The sequence below is a fragment of the Bombina bombina genome, chromosome 3 (assembly GCF_027579735.1).
Source record: "Bombina bombina isolate aBomBom1 chromosome 3, aBomBom1.pri, whole genome shotgun sequence".
Classification (NCBI taxonomy): domain Eukaryota; kingdom Metazoa; phylum Chordata; class Amphibia; order Anura; family Bombinatoridae; genus Bombina; species Bombina bombina.
In genome coordinates, this window is record NC_069501.1 from 969,395,332 (window position 1) to 969,420,629 (window position 25,298).

At 39.6% G+C, this 25,298-nt stretch overlaps 1 protein-coding gene across 4 annotated transcripts in view; it reads right to left on the reverse strand.

Annotated features, from left to right (window-relative positions):
- LOC128654230 (formin-like protein 3) overlaps positions 1-25,298 on the reverse strand; it is a 277,341-nt gene that overhangs the window by 100,495 nt on the left and 151,548 nt on the right. For all 4 annotated transcript variants that reach the window (XR_008401432.1, XR_008401431.1, XM_053708041.1 and 1 more), the window contains exon 4: positions 24,105-24,181. Coding sequence is in view for 2 of the 4 variants with exons in the window: in XM_053708041.1 (XP_053564016.1) it covers positions 24,105-24,181 (77 nt within the window). In the remaining 2 variants the exon portion in view is untranslated. The remainder of the gene's footprint in view (positions 1-24,104; positions 24,182-25,298) is intronic.

The following is a 25,298-nucleotide window of genomic DNA, read 5'->3' on the forward strand; positions in this document are numbered from 1 at the left end:
TAATTTGCTATGCTGTGCTTAGCCCCCCCCCCCCTTGCTATAATGATTCATTTTGCATATCATAACTACCGTAGTTACAGTATAATAAATCAGATGAACAGTAAATAATTTGATGTGATAATGGAAATCTATTTCTTATAGATAAACTAGTTATCTATAGCTCCCTCACACATCACTAGAACATTTTGTTAATAAACAGTAATGGCAGGATATAAAATAAAATATAAAATAAAATATAAGGTGCTTCAACTAATGAGCAATTAAACAAAGGGCTTTTGTGATTGGTTCTTTTTGTTTTATGGGGGTGGGAGGTTACAGGTAGATCAGGCTTATATAAGATGTGTGTTTAGAACAGAATACATGCCTGATGAAACGGTGTATACCGAGAAACGCGTTGCATGCTTTTACTCATAATGCATGAGTGATATATGTATTTTATAATTGTTTTTATTATTATTAAATCCATTTTTTATCATATATCCTCATTGCTGCTGATTATTATAATTTCTGAGCTACCTGTTGATCCTGTTTGCTGTGGAGTAGTCTGCTGCATATCTGACACAGCCAGCTGGTTTGCTGTGAAAGCCAGCCTGCCCCTATTGGCACACTTGAGTGCCTCCACAGAATGTGAGTACCCTGCATTGGTTGTAAACTTACTATTGGGTCCTTACAGATTCACACAGTTTGTGCGCCCTTTTTTTTGCACCTAGCTCCTGAGCCTTATACTGCTGGACCAACTATCCACAGTCTGCTAAGACATACAGACTTCCACTTTAGGATTCCCTGGAGTGCCTTGCACAGCTAGCTGGTGTGCTGTGAATGCCAGCCTGCATCTACAGGCACATCCGAGTGCCTTCCTATATTGTGAGTACCCTGCACTTGTTCCTTTTTTTTGATGCTGATTGTCACGGATTCACACATACGGCGCCTCTTTCCTTATATTTTATTTTAGATTTGCTGACCTTTGGAGGGTGAAGATCGAGTGCGGCCTAAAGTTCTACAGAATATATACACCAGGAATTATACTGGACTTTCTATCATCTGGGTGTCATTTATCCATGGTTTGGGACTCTGGTATTTAGAGGTGCATGTATATTTACATTTGCAATGTTGTAATATATAGAATCTGCTGACCATTGCAGGTAATTATATATATATGTATATGTGTGTATGTATATATATTTATATGTACAATATATTTGCATTGTAATTTTTTTTAAAAAATACAGTTGTGTAGTACATATTGCATACCATAGCGCCCCCTATTGGGTTTTATTACCCTGGTTATTAATGGCAGGATATACAATTTCCTTGGGGGGAGGATGCCAAAAAGACATTTGCCTTTGTAGCCAAAATTCCTAGCACCGGCCCTGCATATTTACATACACATAATATACAGTACATACATATAAACACACGCATCTTAACTTTGCATATGAGAATCTCAAACTGATTTCCCATGATTTAGAATGATAAAAATACAATTAAAGGGACATAATACCCATATGCTAAATCAATTGAAAGTGATGCAGCATAACTGTACCCAATGACAAAAAAAAAAAAATCACCTGAATATCTCTATGTAAAAAAAAACATAATTTATGTAAGAACTTACCTGATAAATTCATTTCTTTCATATTAGCAAGAGTCCATGAGCTAGTGACGTATGGGATATACATTCCTACCAGGAGGGGCAAAGTTTCCCAAACCTCAAAATGCCTATAAATACACCCCTCACCACACCCACAATTCAGTTTAACGAATAGCCAAGAAGTGGGGTGATAAAAAAAGTGCGAAAGCATATAAAATAAGGAATTGGAATAATTGTGCTTTATACAAAATCATAACCACCACAAAAAAAGGGCGGGCCTCATGGACTCTTGCTAATATGAAAGAAATGAATTTATCAGGTAAGTTCTTACATAAATTATGTTTTCTTTCATGTAATTAGCAAGAGTCCATGAGCTAGTGACGTATGGGATAATGACTACCCAAGATGTGGATCTTTCCACACAAGAGTCACTAGAGAGGGAGGGATAAAATAAAGACAGCCAATTCCTGCTGAAAATAATCCACACCCAAAATAAAGTTTAACGAAAAACATAAGCAGAAGATTCAAACTGAAACCGCTGCCTGAAGTACTTTTCTACCAAAAACTGCTTCAGAAGAAGAAAATACATCAAAATGGTAGAATTTAGTAAAAGTATGCAAAGAGTACCAAGTTGCTGCTTTGCAGATCTGGTCAACCGAAGCTTCATTCCTAAACGCCCAGGAAGTAGATACTGACCTAGTAGAATGAGCTGTAATTCTCTGAGGCGGAATTTTACCCGACTCAACATAGGCAAGATGAATTAAAGATTTCAACCAAGATGCCAAAGAAATGGCAGAAGCTTTCTGGCCTTTTCTAGAACCGGAAAAGATAACAAATAGACTAGAAGTCTTACGGAAAGATTTCGTAGCTTCAACATAATATTTCAAAGCTCTAACAACATCCAAAGAATGCAACGATTTCTCCTTAGAATTCTTAGGATTAGGACATAATGAAGGAACCACAATTTCTCTACTAATGTTGTTGGAATTCACAACTTTAGGTAAAAATTCAAAAGAAGTTCGCAACACCGCCTTATCCTGATGAAAAATCAGAAAAGGAGACTCACAAGAAAGAGCAGATAATTCAGAAACTCTTCTGGCAGAAGAGATGGCCAAAAGGAACAAAACTTTCCAAGAAAGTAATTTAATGTCCAATGAATGCATAGGTTCAAACGGAGGAGCTTGAAGAGCTCCCAGAACCAAATTCAAACTCCAAGGAGGAGAAATTGACTTAATGACAGGTTTTATACGAACCAAAGCTTGTACAAAACAATGAATATCAGGAAGAATAGCAATCTTTCTGTGAAAAAGAACAGAAAGAGCAGAGATTTGTCCTTTCAAAGAACTTGCGGACAAACCCTTATCTAAACCATCCTGAAGAAACTGTAAAATTCTCGGTATTCTAAAAGAATGCCAAGAAAAATGATGAGAAAGACACCAAGAAATATAAGTCTTCCAGACTCTCTAATATATCTCTCGAGATACAGATTTACGAGCCTGTAACATAGTGTTAATCACGGAGTCAGAGAAACCTCTTTGACCAAGAATCAAGCGTTCAATCTCCATACCTTTAAATTTAAGGATTTCAGATCCTGATGGAAAAAAGGACCTTGTGACAGAAGGTCTGGTCTTAACGGAAGAGTCCACGGTTGGCAAGAGGCCATCCGGACAAGATCCGCATACCAAAACCTGTGAGGCCATGCTGGAGCTACCAGCAGAACAAACGAGCATTCCTTCAGAATCTTGGAGATCACTCTTGGAAGAAGAACTAGAGGCGGAAAGATATAGGCAGGATGATACTTCCAAGGAAGTGATAATGCATCCACTGCCTCCGCCTGAGGATCCCGGGATCTGGACAGATACCTGGGAAGTTTCTTGTTTAGATGGGACGCCATCAGATCTATTTCTGGAAGTTCCCACATTTGAACAATCTGAAGAAATACCTCTGGGTGAAGAGACCATTCGCCCGGATGCAACGTTTGGCGACTTAGATAATCCGCTTCCCAATTGTCTACACCTGGGATGTGAACCGCAGAGATTAGACAGGAGCTGGATTCCGCCCAAACCAAAATTCGAGATACTTCTTTCATAGCCAGAGGACTGTGAGTCCCTCCTTGATGATTGATGTATGCCACAGTTGTGACATTGTCTGTCTGAAAACAAATGAACGATTCTCTCTTCAGAAGAGGCCAAAACTGAAGAGCTCTGAAAATTGCACGGAGTTCCAAGATATTGATAGGTAATCTCACCTCCTGAGATTCCCAAACTCCCTGTGCCGTCAGAGATCCCCACACAGCTCCCCAACCCGAGAGACTTGCATCTGTTGAAATTACAGTCCAGGTCGGAAGCACAAAAGAAGCCCCCTGAATTAAACGATGGTGATCTGTCCACCATGTTAGAGAGTGCCGAACAATCGGTTTTAAAGATATTGTTTGAGATATCTTCGTGTAATCCTTGCACCATTGCTTCAGCATACAGAGCTGAAGAGGTCGCATGTGAAAACGAGCAAAGGGGATCGCGTCCGATGCAGCAGTCATAAGACCTAGAATTTCCATGCATAAGGCTACCGAAGGGAATGATTGTGACTGAAGGTTTCGACAAGCTGCAATCAATTTTAGACATCTCTTGTCTGTTAAAGACAGAGTCATGGACACTGAATCCATCTGGAAACCCAGAAAGGTTACCCTTGTCTGAGGAATCAAAGAACTTTTTGGTAAATTGATCCTCCAACCATGATCTTGAAGAAACAACACAAGTCGATTCGTATGAGATTCTGCTAAATGTAAAGACTGAGCAAGTACCAAGATATCGTCCAAATAAGGAAATACCACAATACCCTGTTCTCTGATTACAGACAGAAGGGCACCGAGAACCTTTGTAAAAATTCTTGGAGCTGTAGCTAGGCCAAACGGCAGAGCCACAAACTGGTAATGCTTGTCCAGAAAAGAGAATCTCAGGAACTGAAAATGATCTGGATGAATCGGAATATGCAGATATGCATCCTGTAAATCTATTGTGGACATATAATTCCCTTGCAGAACAAAAGGCAAGATAGTCCTTATAGTTACCATTTTGAACGTTGGTATCCTTACATAACGATTCAATATTTTTAGATCCAGAACTGGTCTGAAGGAATTCTCCTTCTTTGGTACAATGAAGAGATTTGAATAAAACCCCATCCCCTGTTCCTGAACTGGAACTGGCATAATTACTCCAGTCAACTCTAGATCTGAAACACATTTCAGAAATGCTTGAGCTTTTACTGGATTTACTGGGACACGGGAAAGAAAAAATCTCTTTGCAGGAGGTCTTATCTTGAAACCAATTCTGTACCCTTCTGAAACAATGTTCTGAATCCAAAGATTGTGAACAGAATTGATCCAAATTTCCTTGAAAAAACGTAACCTGCCCCCTACCAGCTGAGCTGGAATGAGGGCCGCACCTTCATGTGGACTTAGAAGCAGGCTTTGCCTTTCTAGCTGGCTTGGATTTATTCCAGACTGGAGATGGTTTCCAAACTGAAACTGCTCCTGAGGATGAAGGATCAGGCTTTTGTTCTTTGTTGAAACGAAAGGAACGAAAACGATTATTAGCTCTGCTTTTACCTTTAGATTTTTTATCCTGTGGTAAAAAAGTTCCTTTCCCACCAGTAACAGTTGAAATGATGGAATCCAACTGAGAACCAAATAATTTGTTACCCTGGAAAGAAATAGAAAGTAAAGTTGATTTAGAAGCCATATCAGCATTCCAAGTTTTAAGCCATAAAGCTCTTCTAGCTAAAATAGCTAGAGACATAAACCTGACATCAACTCTGATAATATCAAAAATGGCATCACAGATAAAATTATTAGCATGCTGAAGAAGAATAATAATGTCATGAGAATCACGATGTGTTACTTGTTGCGCTAAAGTTTCCAACCAAAAAGTTGAAGCTGCAGCAACATCAGCCAAAGATATAGCAGGTCTAAGAAGATTACCTGAACACAGATAAGCTTTTCTTAGAAAGGACTCAATTTTCCTATCTAGAGGATCCTTAAACGAAGTACCATCTGACGTAGGAATAGTAGTACGTTTAGCAAGGGTAGAAATAGCCCCATCAATTTTAGGGATTTTGTCCCAAAATTCTAATCTGTCAGACGGCACAGGATATAAATGCTTAAAACGTTTAGAAGGAGTAAATGAATTACCCAATTTATCCCATTCTTTGGAAATTACTGCAGAAATAGCATTAGGAACAGGAAAAACTTCTGGAAAAACCACAGGAGCTTTAAATACCTTATCTAAACGTTTAGAATTAGTATCAAGAGGACCAGAATCCTCTATTTCTAAAGCAATTAGAACTTCTTTAAGTAAAGAACGAATAAATTCCATTTTAAATAAATATGAAGATTTATCAGCATCAACCTCAGAGACAGAATCCTCTGAACCAGAGGAGTCATCAGAATCAGAATGATGATGTTCATTTAAAAATTAATCTGTAGGGAGAGAAGTTTTAAAAGATTTTTTACGTTTACTAGAAGGAGAAATAACAGACATAGCCTTCTTTATGGATTCAGAAACAAAATCTCTTATATTATCAGGAACATTCTGCACCTTAGATGTTGAGGGAACTGCAACAGGCAATGGTACTTTACTAAAGGAAATATTATCTGCTTTAACAAGTTTGTCATGACAATCAATACAAACAACAGCTGGAGAAATAGCTACCAAAAGTTTACAGCAGATACACTTAGCTTTGGTAGATTCAGCACTTGACAGCGATTTTCCTGTAGTATCTTCTGGCTCAGATGCAACGTGAGACATCTTGCAATATGTAAAATAAATGACAGTTTCAGGAATGGGAAAAAATGCCAAAGAACAAGCTTCTAGCAACCAGAAGCAATGAAAAATGAGACTTAAATAATGTGGAGACAAAAGCGACGCCCATATTTTTTCGCGCCAAATAAGACGCCCACATTATTTGGCGCCTAAATGCTTTTTGGCGTCAAAAATGACGCCACATCCGGAACGCCTACATTTTTGGCGCAAAATAACGTCAAAAAATGACGCAACTTCCGGCGACACGTATGACGCCGGAAACGGAAATAGAATTTTTGCGCCAAAAAAGTCCGCGCCAAGAATGACGCAATAAAATGAAGCATTTTCAGCCCCCGCGAGCCTAACAGCCCACAGGGAAAAAGTCAAATTTTAAGGTAAGAAAAAATGGTCAAATCAAAATGCATTATCCCAAATATGAAACTGACTGTCTGAAAATAAGGAAAGTTGAACATTCTGAGTCAAGGCAAATAAATGTTTGAATACATATATTTAGAACTTTATAAACAAAGTGCCTAACCATAGCTTGGAGTGTCACAGAAAATAAGACTTACTTACCCCAGGACACTCATCTACATATAGCAGATAGCCAAACCAGTACTGAAACGAGAATCAGCAGAGGTAATGGTATATATAAGAGTATATCGTCGATCTGAAAAGGGAGGTAAGAGATGAATCTCTACGACCGATAACAGAGAACCTATGAAATAGACCCCTTAGAAGGAGATCACTGCATTCAAATAGGCAATACTCTCCTCACATCCCTCTGACATTCACTGCACGCTGAGAGGAAAACCGGGCTCCAACTTGCTGCGGAGCGCATATCAACGTAGAATCTAGCACAAACTTACTTCACCACCTCCATCGGAGGCAAAGTTTGTAAAACTGAATTGTGGGTGTGGTGAGGGGTGTATTTATAGGCATTTTGAGGTTTGGGAAACTTTGCCCCTCCTGGTAGGAATGTATATCCCATACGTCACTAGCTCATGGACTCTTGCTAATTACATGAAAGAAATATATTTTACCTCAAAATTATAATCCAATCGGCATCAGTAGTGTTGAAGTCATGCTATACTTTGCTGTGATCTCATAAGAGTTAACTGAAATTTTGTGAGCTTTTTCATAGTAAACTTCCTCAAACTAAAATACGGAAATAACATGACTGTGCCTTCATGCCAGATGCATGCTCCTTTGCAAGTCCTGAGACTAGTATCCGGATTGGCTTCTTGAAGTCCCTTTACAATGATGGGTGAATACTTGGGAAATTTTTAGGCAAATATCTTCCTTTTTTACATAGAGATGTCCAGGTGATATTTTCTAGTCAGCTTTTACAGCTATGCTGCATCACTTTCAAATGCTTCAACATTTGGGTATCATAGCCCTTTAAGCTAAGACATATACAGATGTGCTTTGTTTATGCAAACTGTTGTAATTAATAACAACAACATAAATCTGCAGGAAATTAGAGAACTTGCATGCATATAAATAATAATATTAATATTAATCAAATAATAGAATAATATGGTAATGTTATTTATGTAGATCAGGTGTTGACAAATGTATTTGAAATGTAGGAGTCACACAGAATAAACCACCCTTACAATTTTCATTTAAAAGAATGTTTATGTTAAACTTGTTAAATTGGAAACTCCTAACATCTCGCACGGTCCTCAATACCATCATTGTGGTCTGCAGAAAATGAAAGTCGAGTTTAAACCTACAGAATTAATAATCAGTCAGATTCCAAAATATGCAAACAAATACATACATACGACCAACAAATACCTCATGTCTATCACCCTATCACACCGCCAGGTTTTAGTTATGCTGATAATATATTCCTTTTCTGCTGCTAGGAGCTCCCCCATTGTATCGGTCATGTCTCTTGCAGTTGCCGTCATACATTTATTTGCATGCGCTTTCTGCTGCTACTTGGTGCTTTTTCCTCCAAAGTTTGTAATATGACACTTCTTAAAGTGAATGTAAATTTTGATGCTAAAGTGCCCGGTGTTTAAAAATTTGATTAAAATCAGGGGCACTTTAATTCATCAAAATTTACATTTCACTCCTGTTGTGAAAAAAACAAAAAAAAAACACAAAAAAAAAACAAAACAAAAAAAACGTATCTTTTAAACTTGACAGCAGCTCCAGCTTCCTCCGGTCGTCGCAAGCCATTTCTGATGTCAGAAATGATGGATAGGTCATCCTCCAATCACGGCTTCCCCCCGGGGTAATCAGTGTCTGATTCAATGCCGTGATTGGAGGAAGCCGGATTCCTCATTTTAGACCCAGGAAGAGGCTTTGCAACGGGTGGAGGAAGCTGGAGCTGCTGTCAAGATTAAAAGGTAATTTTTTTGATGAATTAAAGTGCCCCTGTTTTTAATAAAAAAAAAATTAAAAACTGGGCACTTTAGCATCAAAATTTACATTCACTTTAAGTACAACTTTCTTCATCCATGCTTTGCTTTGAGATATTCCAGTTGTATCATATTCCCCAACACACCTGCACCCATGTGCAATCCATCGTTACTGTACAAACTGTAACCAGGTGAAGTCAGCCCAGTGCTCTAAAAAGTCAAACCCCTCATTTGTACACCATGGTTTTTTTTTACCAGGAACTAACTGCTCCTTCTGCCATACTGGGTAAGCGCACATGGCACTGGTAATATCTCAGCAAATACGACCTTGGAGATCTTTGCTTTAAGCTTGTTTTCCATTCTCCAACTATAAATCTATGGAGAGCGCATGAGGGGGAAAAAACTCTTGCTCACACACTACCCCGAAAGGAATTATTTATATTTCACATTCCAATGTTTTTCACTTACAGAGCAATGTCATTTTTATTAAATATACATACACATACATGTACATTTATTTATAAAATATTTTACCAGGAAGGATACATTGAGATTTCTCTTGTTTTCAAGTATGTCCTGGGATCACAAAACATTGCAATTGATACAATAGGGTGCAATAAAATACAAGAACAATAATAATACACAATAGATGCACAAATTAACATAGAACAGGTAGGAAATATATAATCAACCATGACAGGTGCATTCTGTTTTGAGATATGTAGAGAGGGATCTCTTAAAGGATATTAGGCTTGGGGAAGGTTTGAAAGTGTGCGGGAGGTCATTCCATAACTGTGGCGCTCAGTAGGAAAAGGAGGATCGAGCTGCTTTCTTTTTGTATTGAGGCAAGCTAAATAATGTGCTGGTACTGGATCGGAGGTTATAGGAGATGGGAATAGCCGGGGAGAGCATTCTGCTCAGGTAGGGTGGGAGTTTTCCAGAAAGGCTCTTAAACACAAGGCAGGAAAGATGGATGGTGCGTCTGGATTCCAGCGTCAGCCAGTTTAGTTTTTTTAGCATGTCACAATGCTGGGTCTTGTAGTTACATTGTAGCACAAAGCGGCAGAACGAGTTATACAATGTATTAAGTTTATTAAGGTGAGTTTGCGGTGCAGGTGTGTATACTACGTCTCCGTAATCCATGATAGGCATCAGCATTTGCTGTACAATCTTTTCCTTTACTGTAGGGCTGAGGCAGGATTTGTTTCTGTACAGGGCACCTAATTTTGGATAAAGTTTAGATGCAAATTTTTCTATGTGGAGGCCAAAAGATAGATTAGGGTCTAACAACATACCCAAGTATTTGAAAGAGTGGACTGCGGTCAGCGTGCAATTGGATTTTGTTTTGATGCGTAGATGGGAATTTTGTAATTTGTATAATTTAGGCCCAGTTCCAAAGATCATTGTGACAGTTTTGTCAGTGTTTAGGAAGAGTTTGTTTTTTGAGATCCACTTTTCTACCTCTGTGAACTGGTCTTGGAGCACTGCTTCAAGCTGCGGCAGATCAGATTTGTTTGCATAGATTATCGTGTCATCTGCGTACATGTGTACAGTTGAGGATTTGCAGACATAAGGCAAATCATTTATAAATAATGTGAATAGTAGGGGGCCGAGAATAGAACCATGGGGAACACCACACGAGACTGGGAGAGGGAGGGAGTCACTGTTAGAAACAGAGACATATTGTGATTGAGCCGATACATATGATCTAAACCAGGTTAACGGACGATCAGCAATACCAGAGTTTTTTAGTTTGAGCAGTAGTATGTCGTGGTCCAGTGTGTCAAAAGCCTTAGCAAAATCAAGGAAAATAGCTCCAGTTCTCCTTGTTCCATGCCAGTTTAGATGTCTTTGCAAACTTTTAGGAGGGCAGTTGTAGTGGAGTGATTCGGTCGAAAACCTGATTGATCAGGGGTCAGATAGTTAGAAAGTTGGTAATACTCGCATAATTGCGTATGGACGCATTTTTCTAAGATTTTTGACAATACTGGGAGCAATGATATAGGGCGATAGTTAGAAACCAAGGTTAACTCCCCACTTTTATGAATAGGCACTACTCTTGCAGTTTTCCACAGTTTAGGTATGTATCTAGACAGCAAGGATTCGTTAATTAGGGTTGTGACAGGCTTAGCAATTGCTGGCGCACTGAGCTTCAACAGCATTGCTGGGATTTGATCAGGTCCAGAATGTTTTTTCATTTTTAGATTATTAAGGTGTTTCTTAACGACATTGATGGGTACAGGTCTAAAATTGAACTTCTCTATATTGGGTCTTTGCTGTTTTAGTGGGGCCTGATCCACATTTGTAGCCTCAGGATGCGTGCCATTTATTAGTTTGTCAATCAGGGTGGTGGAGCATTCGACAAAATAATTGTTAAAGGCATTTGCTACTTCTAAGGGGAGTTGCAGGCTTTGGTTATCCACATTGACAGTGGAGGGTTGGGAGTGGATTGGTGGATTTTGTAAGTTATTAATGAGTTTCCAAAACTTTCTAGGGTTAGATATGTTATTGTTCAGATTTTCACAGAAATATTGAGCCTTAGCCAATTTTGTTTGTTTAGTGCATATATTTCGCCATTGTCTATATACACAGTGATCATTCATAGAGCCAGTATGCTTGAACTTTGACCACAATGAATCCCGAAATTGGTACATTTGAATGAGGTCAACTGTGATCCAATTCAAGTGTGCTCCTTTTACTCTCACCTTACGCAGCGGGACATGTAAATTCCAAACTTGTAGGAGTTCAGACTGAAAAAATTCAACTGCAGAGTCTAGATCTGGGATTAGGTGCCAGGGGAGGTTCTTGATGTCAATTAGAAATGATTGAATATTACATTTTTTGAAGGACCTGGTGATTTTAACCTTGGGAGAGGGTTTAGTAGCCTTTATTTTGCGCATGCAGTACACTAAGCAGTGGTCACTGAAATTGTTAGGGAGAACACCTGCCTCCTGGATTCGGTCGGGAGAAGTGGAGAGAATACAGTCGAGCAGGGTATGATTATGGCTTTTGATGTTTATGCGAGTTGGGGAGGAGATTAATTGCGTTAGCTGCAAAGATTTAAACAGCGAGCAACAACTGTTATTTTTTTTATTCAGCCAATCAATGTTAAAATCAACAAAAAACAATTTTTTTATGGATTCACTAAGGAGCTGTGCTATGTTCGAAATGGAATGCACAGGGGAGCTAGGTGGGCGGTAGATTCCTGCAACATGTATCATGCAACAACTGTATCATGAGTCAATAATGCTTCACTCCATTATAATGCAGAAAGTTTTGTTGATTTAAATTTGTTTGACCTCATTTTGGCGCCATATTACAAATTTAAAAGTGCCAATCGGATTGTATTGCACACTTCCCAGATCTATATTTGCCTTGAACTGTGAAATGGATCTTAATAACATACTATAATCATAACAGTGCTTAATCATAAATAAAAGTAGTAAAGCCACATTAAAAACCACTGTTACATATAACAATCTGCAGTACATCCGGAGAGCAATACACTAACATCAGACCTATGATCCTGAATACTGGTGCATGGGCACTCACAGCATATGTGTTTATGCAGATACAAAATAATAATAGCAGTGTATGGATCATTTGTGAAAATGTTTTCTAATTACAAGACTTTTCTGTATTCTTGCAACAGGTTAACATACCAGCTGATTGAGAGAACTTTCTAAATACAATAACATTTTGTTTGTAGCAGTTGTAGCCAAACACCTTCCCTTAACTTGCCAGTCCAGGCTTGTCACTGCCAGTCTTTTAGCAATACTTGCATTGTTTTGTAGAGTCTAATCTTATCAGTGTTGCTGGATCCAGTTAAGGATAGATATGTAGTAGGGTTAAGTGTTTGAAGTTTACAGTATGCCCTTCTATATGATCACACTTGCCACAGAGATATGATCCCTGAAGTAGCTGCTCCAGTGATGTAAACATATAATAATAATAATAATAACAATAACTAGTATTTATATAGCGCCTTTCTCCCAGTGGGACTCAAAGCGCTTTTTCAGCGCTCACTCTCGAAATTTACCAAATCGGCAGCTGAATAGTAATAGTTGTTATTATTACCCAATTTAATGGTACTCATTTTATCGACCTCAGAAGGATGAAGGGCTGAGTCGGCCCTGCCGGGATTTGAACTTGCGACCTTGGATCTTTTAAACAGTGTTTTTTGTAATCAGGGCATTTACCAACTGAGCTACCTCACCGGCCTGTACAATGAATGAGTTTCTCACACATACTTATAAAAGGTATAAACTTATAAATATAGTAGGTTTATAGTTACCATAGGTTACTCTAACTCATTAGTTGCTCTAACTCCCTTAATGCTCAAACTATTTAAAAAGACCACTCAATGCAGTAGAATTGCATAATTACATAGTACATACAAGTACATAATTTAAAAAAAAGGCAACGACACCTACTCTGTATTTAAAATAAAAAATACATATTTTTTTCTCTAATTTTGCCGGCCCCCTGTATCATGTGACAGACCATCAGCCAATCACAGAATAGTATATGTATACCCTGTGAGCTTGTGCACATGCTCAGTAGGATCTTGTTCCCCAGAAAGTGTGAAAATAAAAAGATTGTGCAAAATTTGATAATGAAAGTAAATTGGAAAGTGTCTTAAAACTGCACACTCTTTCTGAATCATAAAAGTTTATTTTGACTTGAGTGTCCCTTTAAACAGAGAAACAGATTGAAACAAGCTTTTATAGAGCCCATTCAAAGGTGCTACAGGACCCCCCTTTCAAATGAGCTGGACTCTCCTACACCCACTGGGAGGTTGATTTTGCTGCTGACTCTTGTATCTATAGCCAATACTGCAGTGTTTTCAGTATAGGTGGTGGTTTCATCAGGCACCTATTTCTAATAAAGGTAAATGAGCTATTTGTAAAACAATTTCATACACTACAGCAGGTAAAATATAACACTGGGAACACATTAATGGGGGGGTAAAATTTTACAGTATAATTGCTCTGTTATATATCGCACATTTTTTGTAATTCAGATTGGCAATATTTGTTATCTTTTCAGACTGAACACAAAGACTTTATTTTTGACAGTTTGGCGTGAATTACAACCTAAGGCCGGAGAAAATGCTAGCTAGTCTAGCCATTAGTAGGCCTGTAAAGGCCAGTGTCTTGTGCCTCCCCTGTAGCTCCTGACACAAGAGCTGTGGCTTCTGGCTTTTTCTCTCCCAGGCTAGCAACCCTCCTATTTCCTGTCTGTTAGGTCTCCAGTCCCCACACAATCACCTCCTGCTCATTTCCTGTCTGACTGCATGTTCTATTTTAGTGTATACTTTTAGCTGACGTATCTGACGGTTAAAGCCCAAGTCCCACCTAGAGGATGCCAGATTTTTTTTGTTTTTTTGTTGCTTCTGTAAAAATCCGTTGGCTTTTATTCTGTTGCTTGAGTGTCACACACATTACTGTAATGGAGCTTTCCGATTTGAAGAAACACATGTGCATTTTTTTAGCAGTGCTGCAACAATCAATGTAGTTACCTATACCTTCATTATTTCTTTAGTGGATCACATTGTCATGACCATTTAAGACCCAACACATATCCCATGTTTGACAGCTGTTAATACAAAGCATTTGCATAGTCATACATTACTCCTCTACCTGTCCCCATGACCCGCACACAATGCCCACTCATGTGACTCATCTATATCAGCAGTTGGTGACAAAATGGCTATTATTCAACGTACTAGGCTCAGTCTAGTCCCTTTGGAAATTTGTACATATGACTAGGTTCCTGAGAGTCTTGTAAATACTTGGTAATCAGTAGCTTCCCTATACTGCAGTAGTTTGTGGTTTGAGTAACAGAATTGCCAAAAATTGTTTTGGCCCTTCAAGAGAAATAGCAACATGGTCACACTTTCAGAAGCATTAATATGAAACCATACATTGCACTAACTTTAGGTTGGCAAAATTAAATGATCATGAGTATATTTTTCTGGGATTCTGTACAGAAAACATAAATATATATATACACACACACACACACACACACACACACACATACATCATATACATACAAACACACACATCATATACATACAAACACACACACACATATACACAGATAGTGTTATACAAGTCAAGAGTCCATGCTTAAAAGGAGCAGTGTATAGCTAGCAGCAATCAGGGTTGGTTTTGCTATGTATTGCAGTTTGTAATGCTCAACATGGAGACTAAGAGGAAACAAAATGTATTTACCATCTGAATAATAGGAAGGCGGAATCCCCTAGCAGCAGACAGAAAGTCTGTATGCACCCTATAATATTGTGTACTGTACCATTTTTTTGGAAATGAGAGGGAGTGAAGTTTGCAGTGTGCCCAAAATGAGCAGATAGGAAAAGCGACACTTCCTGTGTCCACTGAATTTCCTTTTCTGCTGCCACCTTATGCATATGACGAGAATATCCCTGAAAACATCCTGACACTTACTGATCAGACATGTGTCATCTGCATCATTTCAGTCTAAGCCGATTGGAACATCACAAAGGACACATGCAACATAAATGAGCAAACATCTATTGCTTGAGGCTTGTACAGTGCCTATAACTAAATGGCTATTGTTATAATACTTTCAGCTGGATCATTTCCATTAACATCTGCTAGGTTTTTATTTAGCTATTTTTTGGGGGTTAGGATTATAATAGCGCAGTCTCGCTGCCAGCAGCAAGATTTCCGGTGGCACCAAGAAAACCCCAAATGACGAGTGATGTACAGGGTATGTTGTGGTTATTAAAAGGGACATACAAACACAGAAAGAAAATTATCTAATATGTTAGAGCATTTTATTATTGTACCATTGCTTAGATAAAACTATGTGTTTAACCTCTGAAAATGGGTTAAACACATAGTCTAAGTAATCTTCAAAGTAGCAATGTATTACTGAGACCTAGCTGAATGCATCTAGTGAGCCGACACTTGGCACATGTTTGTAGCCACCAATCAGCAGCTTATTCCCAGGAATGCAAAGCGGTTTTCTACTTTTAAACCCTTTCTGGTGCCAGTTAAGTCAGGCTCCACATCATGATACTGGGGGCTGCAATCTTAAGTGTTCTTGCATTCTGTGACAGTCTCAGAAGCAGTGTCACAAATCAGTGACATTGCTGGCTTATGGACAGTTGTACTGTGCACTAAGTTTTTGTGTATGCTACAGGGTAGAAGCTTTACACTTTTGCATTTCTCTATATTATTAAAGTGGCCTTTTTAAAAAATATATATTTTTTTGTAACTTTAAAAATGCAAATAAACAGTGCAAGAATGTAAACCTCACACTCTGCATGATGTATGAAGCATATAATACTGATCTTTGAATGTTCACTTCTTTCACAGGATAAGAGAATACATGAGCTCCAAGATGGTGGCAGACAGTATGAAAATGTGGAGCTTTTCTAACTGGCACCTATAAAGGGATAAAATAAGATAACAGCTCTGAAGATAGGAACAAGAATGGGAGGAAAAATAATGGCATGTTGAGTAGTAAACATTTTGTTGAAGTTTAAATGGACATTTTACACTAGATTTTTATTTGCATTAACGTTTTGTAGATGATCCATTTATATTAGCCTATCTGGGAGTGTTTTTGTAACAATGTATAGTTTTGCTTATTTTTTTAATAACATTGTGCTGATTTTCAGAATCCAAGCCCCAAAATATCAGATGTAGAACCAAGTCTACAGACTCCTGCTGCTCTAGTTTGTGTAAAGTCATTTCATATTCAAGGTAGGGGGGAAATGTCTGCTCCTTCTGCTTTCTCAGCCCATTTCAGTGGGTGTCCCAGCCTAACCTCATCAATAGTGCTAAACTGGGAGCTTTTAAGTAAGTTTTTAAAAGGTTTTATACTGGGTTTTCAGATTAGTATCTGTGCATATTCTTCTTTATAGTAGTGTCTATTACATGCAGTTATATGAAAAATGGTGTAATATCCATTTAACTTGAATTTATGGTTAAAAAGATGTGGTGGTGTCAGATGTTAGATTGTGGCATTTATCTGGCCATTAAGGCACTCAGTACTAGTGGAAGTACTGGAAGTATTATGATGCCACAGTATTGTAGAAAATGAGCCTGTGCGCCTGACTTGGACAGTCTACCGGGATGCAAAATGTTAAAGGGACACTCAAGTCAAAATAAAATTTTAAGATCCAGAAAGAGCACGCATGTTTAAGACACTTTCCAATTTACTTCCATTATCAAATTTTGCACAGCCTTTTTATATTTACACTTTTTGGGGAACAGGATCCTACTGAGCACGTGCATAAGCTCACAGGGAATATGTATAATAGCCTTTGATTGGCCTATGTCTGTCAAATGATACAGCGTGCCAGAAAATATGGGGGGGGGGGGAATTTGACAGAAAAAAAATCTACTGCTTTTGTGAAATTCAGAGTAGGTGCTATTGCATTGTCTTTTTATGATACACTTGTTAATTGTGCAATTCTACCATATTGAGTGGTCCTTTAAACCCCTTCCCGTCGTTAGGGCGGCATGGAACGTCCTAGCCATTCTGCTGTCCTGAAGCCTCTGCAACTTCCTAGCTGGGATCGCAGGCTAGAGGGCGTTCTTAGCGTTATAGGCACTCCCCCTAGACCCGATCCCATAATTGAAATCACGTGATCGCATGTACGATTGCGTGATTTCAATGTTTTACTTATTTGTTTTCATCAATATAACAAATAAGTACAGGCAGGAAGGGGTTAAGCAAAGGTTTCTGTAAACCAAACAGACACTTGGATAATACTAGCACACTGTCAGGAAAAAAGAAGCATTGTAGTCCACAGGTTCATCCCTGGAGGATACTGAACGGCGTGACTGCTACAGCTGCTAAACCCCTGTGGCATTAAATTAACAGATTTGCTGCCAGCATATTCATGAAGATAAAAATGATTAATAGAATACATTTCAAAAACACCAACTAACCACATACGTTTGCAAAAAAAACGTGACTTTTTATATTAATTTCAGCCACTATGTTTTTGAAACACATTTACTAGCCAGTTCAAAATTCATGGTTATCCTTATCGCCATTATCCAATCACAAAGAGGTAACATTTTTTTAAACAGCTGATCTCTATAGAATAAAAGGCAAGCAATAAGAATATAGCCAATGAACATGTGAATATTCTTGATACTCTGACAGAATGAATAAAAAATGCTCAAAAGGCTGATAAAAAGAAAATGATCTTATGTGGTAGAGCTTTTTTATATTACACTAGTTCTTGCATATAAGTGTTTAACGCCTGTAGCCACTAATCTCCAGCTAGCTCCCTACCTACATATGCTTTTTTTTTTTAAAAAAACCCCTCCTTTTTGTCAATAGCGTCCTCTTAGACAACAGCGTGCTAGTCATCCCGCATAATGCTGATTGGCCCTCACTGCCATTGGCTAAGAGGTTAAAACATCACCTCATTGAAAAAAAAAAAGCGTTTTTTACCGTGGGCGGCCAGCTCGGCATCAACTTGCTGCAAATAAAGGTACTTATAGCATGAAGTTTTTTTATACTTCATGACCAGTGTTCCCTCTAAGGACAGTTGTTTTTTGTGCGGCCCAGCAGTGAAACAGTTAATTAGGTTCCTGAACCCTGCGATTAACAAACACTGCTCAATCCCGACTGCAAAGTATGTTTCTCTTATTAACCGTTTCACTGCTGGGCTGCACACAAAAACATAAATTATTATGCTTACCTGATAATTTTCATTTTAATTTTTTGCAGATGGAAAGAGTCCACAGCTGCATTCATTACTTTTGGGAATTCAGAACCTGGCCACTAGGAGGAGGCAAAGACACCCCAGCCAAAGGCTTAAATATTCCTCCCACTTTCCTCATCCCAGTGGCGTCACTAGGGTTGGTGTCACCCGGTGCGGTAAGTTATGGTGTCACCCCCCCCCCCAGAAAGCAGACACACAAAAAAAAACAGGCAAACACACATACAAACACTCAGACACACTTAAAAACGTACTCAGATGCACACACAAACACTCGGAAACACACTCAGACACACACACAAAAACACACACACAAAAACACTGAGACACACACACACACACAAAAACTCAGACACACACTTACAAAATATGTAAACTGCACTGCATTAATTATAAAGCGCATGCCTAGAGCTGCTCCCTGGCTCAGCAGAGCATCAAATGAAAGATAAACAGAGCACTCTAAAAATAAATCACTAAAGAAAAGGTTTAGGCGCAAACTATGAAAATTCTGCTCTCTGACTCTGTTCCAAGCCTGTCAGTGCACAGCCCTGGGCAGAGTACCTACCGCTTCTTATGGCCAATCACCTCTGCACTCTGCCCACCCCCAGACCCCCGCCCGCCCTCCTACCTGTTCAGTTTGCACTTAGTGTACCGTAACCGTAATGGTCTGGTGGGCATCATACGTGGCTCCTTCACTTTAAAGACAGTGTCAAACAGTCATATGGTCAGGTGTCAGGCATCCCCTCATGATTTGCCAGTTCCCGTTTAGAGAGACAGCACAGCAGTGAGTGACTCCACTGCTCCACATGTCACTGAGCAGTGAGCACAGATAGGCAGGCAGGTTTAGGCTAGCAGCGCAACTTTGCAAGCCCCACGGCATGCCCACAACATTCATAGCGAAATTGGGCAGGGGAGAAGCAAAGTACAAACAAGCAAAAGCAGCCGGGAAAACTATTTGTCGAAATTGTAGCACTGGCTCAAGGGGCAAAAAATTGTGTGTCTACAACTTCCCCAGTCCCACCAATGTTCACAAATGCCAGCCCCTCTAATAAAAAAAAATCTATGCATCTCAACATTGTATTTCTTTGAATTTCAATAAAATTAAAAAAAAATAAAAAAAATTTTTGGTGTCACCCCCTGGAGGGTGTCACCCGGGTGCGGCCCGCCCCCCCCTAGTGACGCCACTGCCTCATCCCCTAGTCATTCTGCCGAGGAACAAGGAACAGTAGAAGAAATACCAGGGTGAAAGGTGCCAGAAGAATAAAAATGACAGACGCCCCACAGAAAAAAAATACGGACAGGGAGCATAATTTATGTTTTTCTTCATAAATGGAAAGAGTCCACAGCTGCATTAATTACTTTTGGGAAATCAATGCCCAAGCTGAATGCTAAAAACGGGAGGGTACAAAAGGCGGCCCATTCTGAGGGAACCAGGCCTGAAAACTACAACCCACAAAACATCCCGCTTCGTACGAAGCCAAGAGAACATTTGAAAAAAGGAAAAGGCCCCAAAGACACTGATCCTCAGAAAATCCGGAAGCCTAACTAGAGAACGCAAAAAGCAGGGTCCTGATAAACAAGGGGAGGCAACGCCAAGACCAAACCAGGACCAGGCATCAGAGGAGAATAAAAGCTCCCGAACATCATGCAACAGCACCAAAAAAGACAGCTGAAAATGGAGTCCTCAAATCATCAAAACTCAGAATACTGAGCAATCAAACACAAATACGTGTAGCAAACCCAGAGAAAAAGACCTGAGACAAGGGCACGCTGCCATCATGAAGAGGACACAGAAAGAAAATACTTTCCGGGTAGGAAAAAGCGGCTGAACAAGATATCAGGTTGCAAAACCTCTAAAACAGAACCTCAAAGAGGCCCACTCGCATCTCCAAGACCTGAGGATGAGCAACAGATTCCAGATCCTACACCCAACCGGGCCAGACTAAGCGATGGCAGATCTGAAAAGCAGGGGAACCCCAACACCAACCCTCTAAAAAGGGCGGAAGAATGGTCCCAACCACTCCAACAGAGCTCGGGTGTCAACCCGAAACACTCCTCATAGACCGTTTAACAAGGCGTAGACCCAAGGAGATCCAGCAAAACCACCCGACAGTCACAACACGGAGTCAGCAGCTCCCCAGAGGGAACAGAACTACTCAGAGAGCAGACCGGTTACAGAACAAGATAAAACATCTGTTCTAACCTCCTGTACACAGAAGAGGACCCTAAAAATAGGAACCATTCCTCAGTAAGGAGGACAACAAGCCCCCCGAAAAGGAAAGCATCGATAAGGATAGAGCACCTGCCCATAGGAGATGACGTAGGCTAAACCGAGAGAATATCAAGGCCACGTCCTGATGAACACAGAGGAATCCGTTAAAAAACAGCCTGCTAGTACACATTTCAAGGTGCAATAGCTGCAGCTGGTTACCTGCAACCTTCCGCTTGCTAGCCAGCTAAGCCAACCGTCAGGTTACATCAGCTGGCTGTCCTAAGGGAAACCGTATCATTCAAGTCAAGACAAGCTCCAAGGAGCATCGGCGCTCATAAAACCTAGCCCATTTGAAATAGATTAACCCGCCACAACAAAAGGCCACAGCCCAAATTCCATGGAAACTGGAGCATCCCAAACCAATCCTAGGATCAGACCCATTAAGTGAAAACGACGAGGTAAACACTCAATTAACCAGAAAACCTAGGACAAAGATAGGCCCGAGCCTTACAATTGTTGAAAATAAACAATATCCCGGGAACTTGAGTACCCCGTCTGATATAAAAAACAGACTCACAGGGAAATATCCAGGATATCGAGAACAAGTGCCCCTCGCAACTCCCTACCCAAAAGGGAAGAGACCACCCCTTGCAGGAGTCCAACACTCCAAATGAGTAAAGGCATCACAAGGTTGTATAAGACTCTAGAGCCTAACAGGCGTCTAAACAACACCACGACTATCAAGATCAAGGGGATTACATTGAGGACAAAGTCTCCCGAACAGAGCTACGGCTAGTCTCCCATCACCTCAGATAAAAAATCAGAGGACAACACCCAAGGAAAAAGATGCAGAACATCCCCAACCCCGGGAAAGAACCCCTAAGCGGAGCCCAGGAGAAGTCACTCTGCCTAATATCCCTAAAAGAGAACAGACATCTCCAGAAGAAAACAGGTCCCCATAAGGTGACTGAACTCACAAGGAGAAAACAGACAAGTCCAAAAGTTCTCAATGAAGAATAGAACCACTAAAGGAACAAGTCCTAGAGCCTCTGAAGGCAAAACCGCCTAAACCGGTGGAAAGGAGGCACGAAGCCCTACAAACGTCCAACCACGTGGGAAGGAATGCTCTAGGTCCCGAAATTATTTGAAACAACAGAGAGAGATAGAGAGACGCAGTGGAACTCCACTGACACAGTCAACCAGAGTGAAAGCTAATAAGGACTGAACCCAATTCTATTTGCCTCATGGACCCGCAAGTCCTCTTCAGATGCTTAGCTGAAAACTTGTAAATAGAAAACACAAATAATATTGTGATAACTCAGCGCCTCAACCGGACCAGCCAGGCAGAGCAGGCGCCATGTGTCTGAACAAGCCACAAGAGAGAAGATCCGAACCCAAGCAGGACCAGCCTGCAACCAGGGCCATACTGTCAAGTTGCACATATTCGCCCTCAGAGTGGGAGAAAGAAAAGCAGACAGAGGACGAAACATGTCCCTTAACAACTTCCGCAGAAGTAAATAGCGAGTATCGATCCCAGAGAAAGTTACCGAAGGAAACATAAAACCATAAAATAAAATCATCCTAACCGGATAAAATAAAATGGAAGGCAACCCATAGGTTTACACCCAAAAAGAAACACAAATACACACAGGACTAGCCCAATGGGAACCCTGTTCTTTCACAACACTGGGAAAGATCTCAACAACAAGACTAGAAGGAGATTAAGTCACCCCCTCATGTCTACTTAGGTGAGCCATTTGAAGTAGAAGACTGAGGAGTCCCGTATCAATTAAGGATAGGGTCCCCTAACAACTCAAAAACGTGCGAGTAAAACACAAAGACGTGCCAGTCTGTAACAAAAAGCACAACACTCAGGGACAGCTACCCCGCAGGGAACTGTACAGGCCCTCTCATGGCCAGGAGACCCGGGACAATAGGGCACGAGCACAGTTGCAAACAAACATTTGGACTTTGTAGATGCACAATCGCCAAAAGTATGTGAAAGTGTGGTTAAGCTGGGTTAACCGCATGTGTAGTAGTATAAAGCGGTAGGGAACTCGCCTCTCGAAGGACAGGACCCCCAGAGGCGTATGGCTCAGCCGTCCCTTGATTCCCCGAGCCTGAGGAACAAGACGCTCTATTGTGGCTTACCGAACATAACCAACTGACCTGTGTCAATGGGGCCAATTCGCAATTATCACAGGACAAAGGATCTGAATACGAAAGTCGAACAGTTTCAACATCAGAGTCCTCCATAACTGGATAAGAATACCAAAAAGATGGAATATATATATATATATATATATATATATATATATATATATATATATATATATATATATATATATATATAAAACACGGAAGGGAACTGCACTCTCATACCGGACCGGGTACACATCCCATGACCCTGCAACATGCTCAGCCCTGGGTGCCACTGGCACTCACAGGAAGCTGTGCTGTCCCCAGAGCCACAAGCAGTTAACCCCAGACAGGTCTGGGTGCAAGAACCATAGGGAAAATTACAAAACAAATTAATACAACACACAGAGAAAACCATTTTTGCTTTTAAATCTTAGCTGAGAGCTTGTAAGTGAGTGCTGGGTTTTCTCTGTGTGTTGTATTAATTTGTTTTGTAATTTTCCCTATGGTTCTTGCACCCAGACCTGTCTGGGGTTAACTGCTTGTGGCTCTGGGGACAGCACAGCTTCCTGTGAGTGCCAGTGGCACCCAGGGCTGAGCATGTTGCAGGGTCATGGGATGTGTACCCGGTCCGGTATGAGAGTGCAGTTCCCTTCCGTGTTTTATATATATATATATATATATATATATATATATATATATATATATATATATATATATATATATATAAAAACACGGAAGGGAACTGCACTCTCATACCGGACTCTTTCCATTTATGAAAAAAACTGTCCTTAGAGGGAGCACTGTTCATGACTGGAAGTCCCCTTTATTTGTAGCACTGGTAAAGTCTAGCGTTTCAAAAACACTAGGATTTACCATCACTTTCATTTTGGCTTTCATGTCCCTTTAATTTAAATATCTTTATTACACAATGCATATATACTGCAATGTTTTTTGTTTTTTTCTCTGCAGAGGTAAATATATTATCTACATTTTTAATATTAGCCCTCATATTGCATTAACTAAAACATATTGTCACCAAAACAATGTTTTAATTATATTACTACTTCACAGCCCAGTGTGTAAATCTTTATTACTGCAGAAATATTTTTGATGCCAGAATAATTGCCATTGACTATAATGAGGAACTACTATAAAATAAACACATTATGACTAATGTGCCTTTAAGAAACCTGCTCCATAAATTCCCATAGAACCCAAACATCAAGCTCACTGCATTTCCCTTGGTACTCACCCAATGTGATTTGTCCGTAGAGATATTTCCAGCTCACGCAGAACCTTTGTGGATTCCTGAACTCGTCTTCTAAATTTCTGTCACAGGACATAAAAAAGGGGACATAAAAGGAGGAAAATATCCTGTTAACAGAAGGTACTGGTTAAATCATCATTTATTCCTCTTTATGACCACAATTCAAGATAGTGAATGTAATGTGATGCCCTAAGCCTACATATATTTCACAATTACTTCTGAGATTTTGGAGGGAGCTGCCCACACACTTGGAATGAGAAATGTTCTTAACATTTAATGTCAGGGTCCAAATGGATACCTTCCTAAGCCGATGTGAACCACTTTTGTGATAAACTATACTATCCATACAAGGACATTAAACACTTATATTTGTATTATAAAATGTTTGTGTAGTAAAACAGGTTTGCGGAATACATTCAGAATTTATATTGTCACATTTTTCTGTAATTTTAAGTAATAGTAAATCCTAGCCTTTGTGAAATGCTGGGATTTACTAGTACAACAAATAAAGGAACTTTCAGCATGAAGTATTTTATACTTTATTTGTTGCATTGGTAAATCCGAGCATTTCATAAACACTACAATTTACTATCACTTTAATCATGAAAATTGTGGCCTTTCCAGTTCCTGTTAAGAGATGAAGTGCAGACTTTATACTTCACAACTATATTCCCCACAGTTGGCATCTCAGCAGCAAAGGTTGCAACATGGTGCTACACAATGCTATATGGACACTAAAACTTTACACTTATTTTTTCAATATGTAAACAATAATATAATTTTTTTTAAATACATCTGCATATTATTGTCCTGCTAAACTTTGCTTTGAATAGGTCATTCATTCTAACATATAGCGTGTGTTTAATGTCATGAGGTATTTGTACTACAATTTGTTCTTTTAGTCTTAATGCATGTAAATAAAATCTTATCTACAGGTCATTTATTTAATGCATTGTGGAAAGTTAAAACAAAATGACATGGTGAGAGAAGAATTCCCTTTAAAAACACAACACTATAACTCTCCCCTCTCTAGCACACCTATTTACCATTCCTCTATCTCATTCCAGGAATCAGTAGATAAGATCGCCAGCACCACACACCAGCCTTCTTAGCTTACACTAAACACTTACCCACTATACTAAATCATATACCTTGATGCGTATGAATGCAAATATTCAT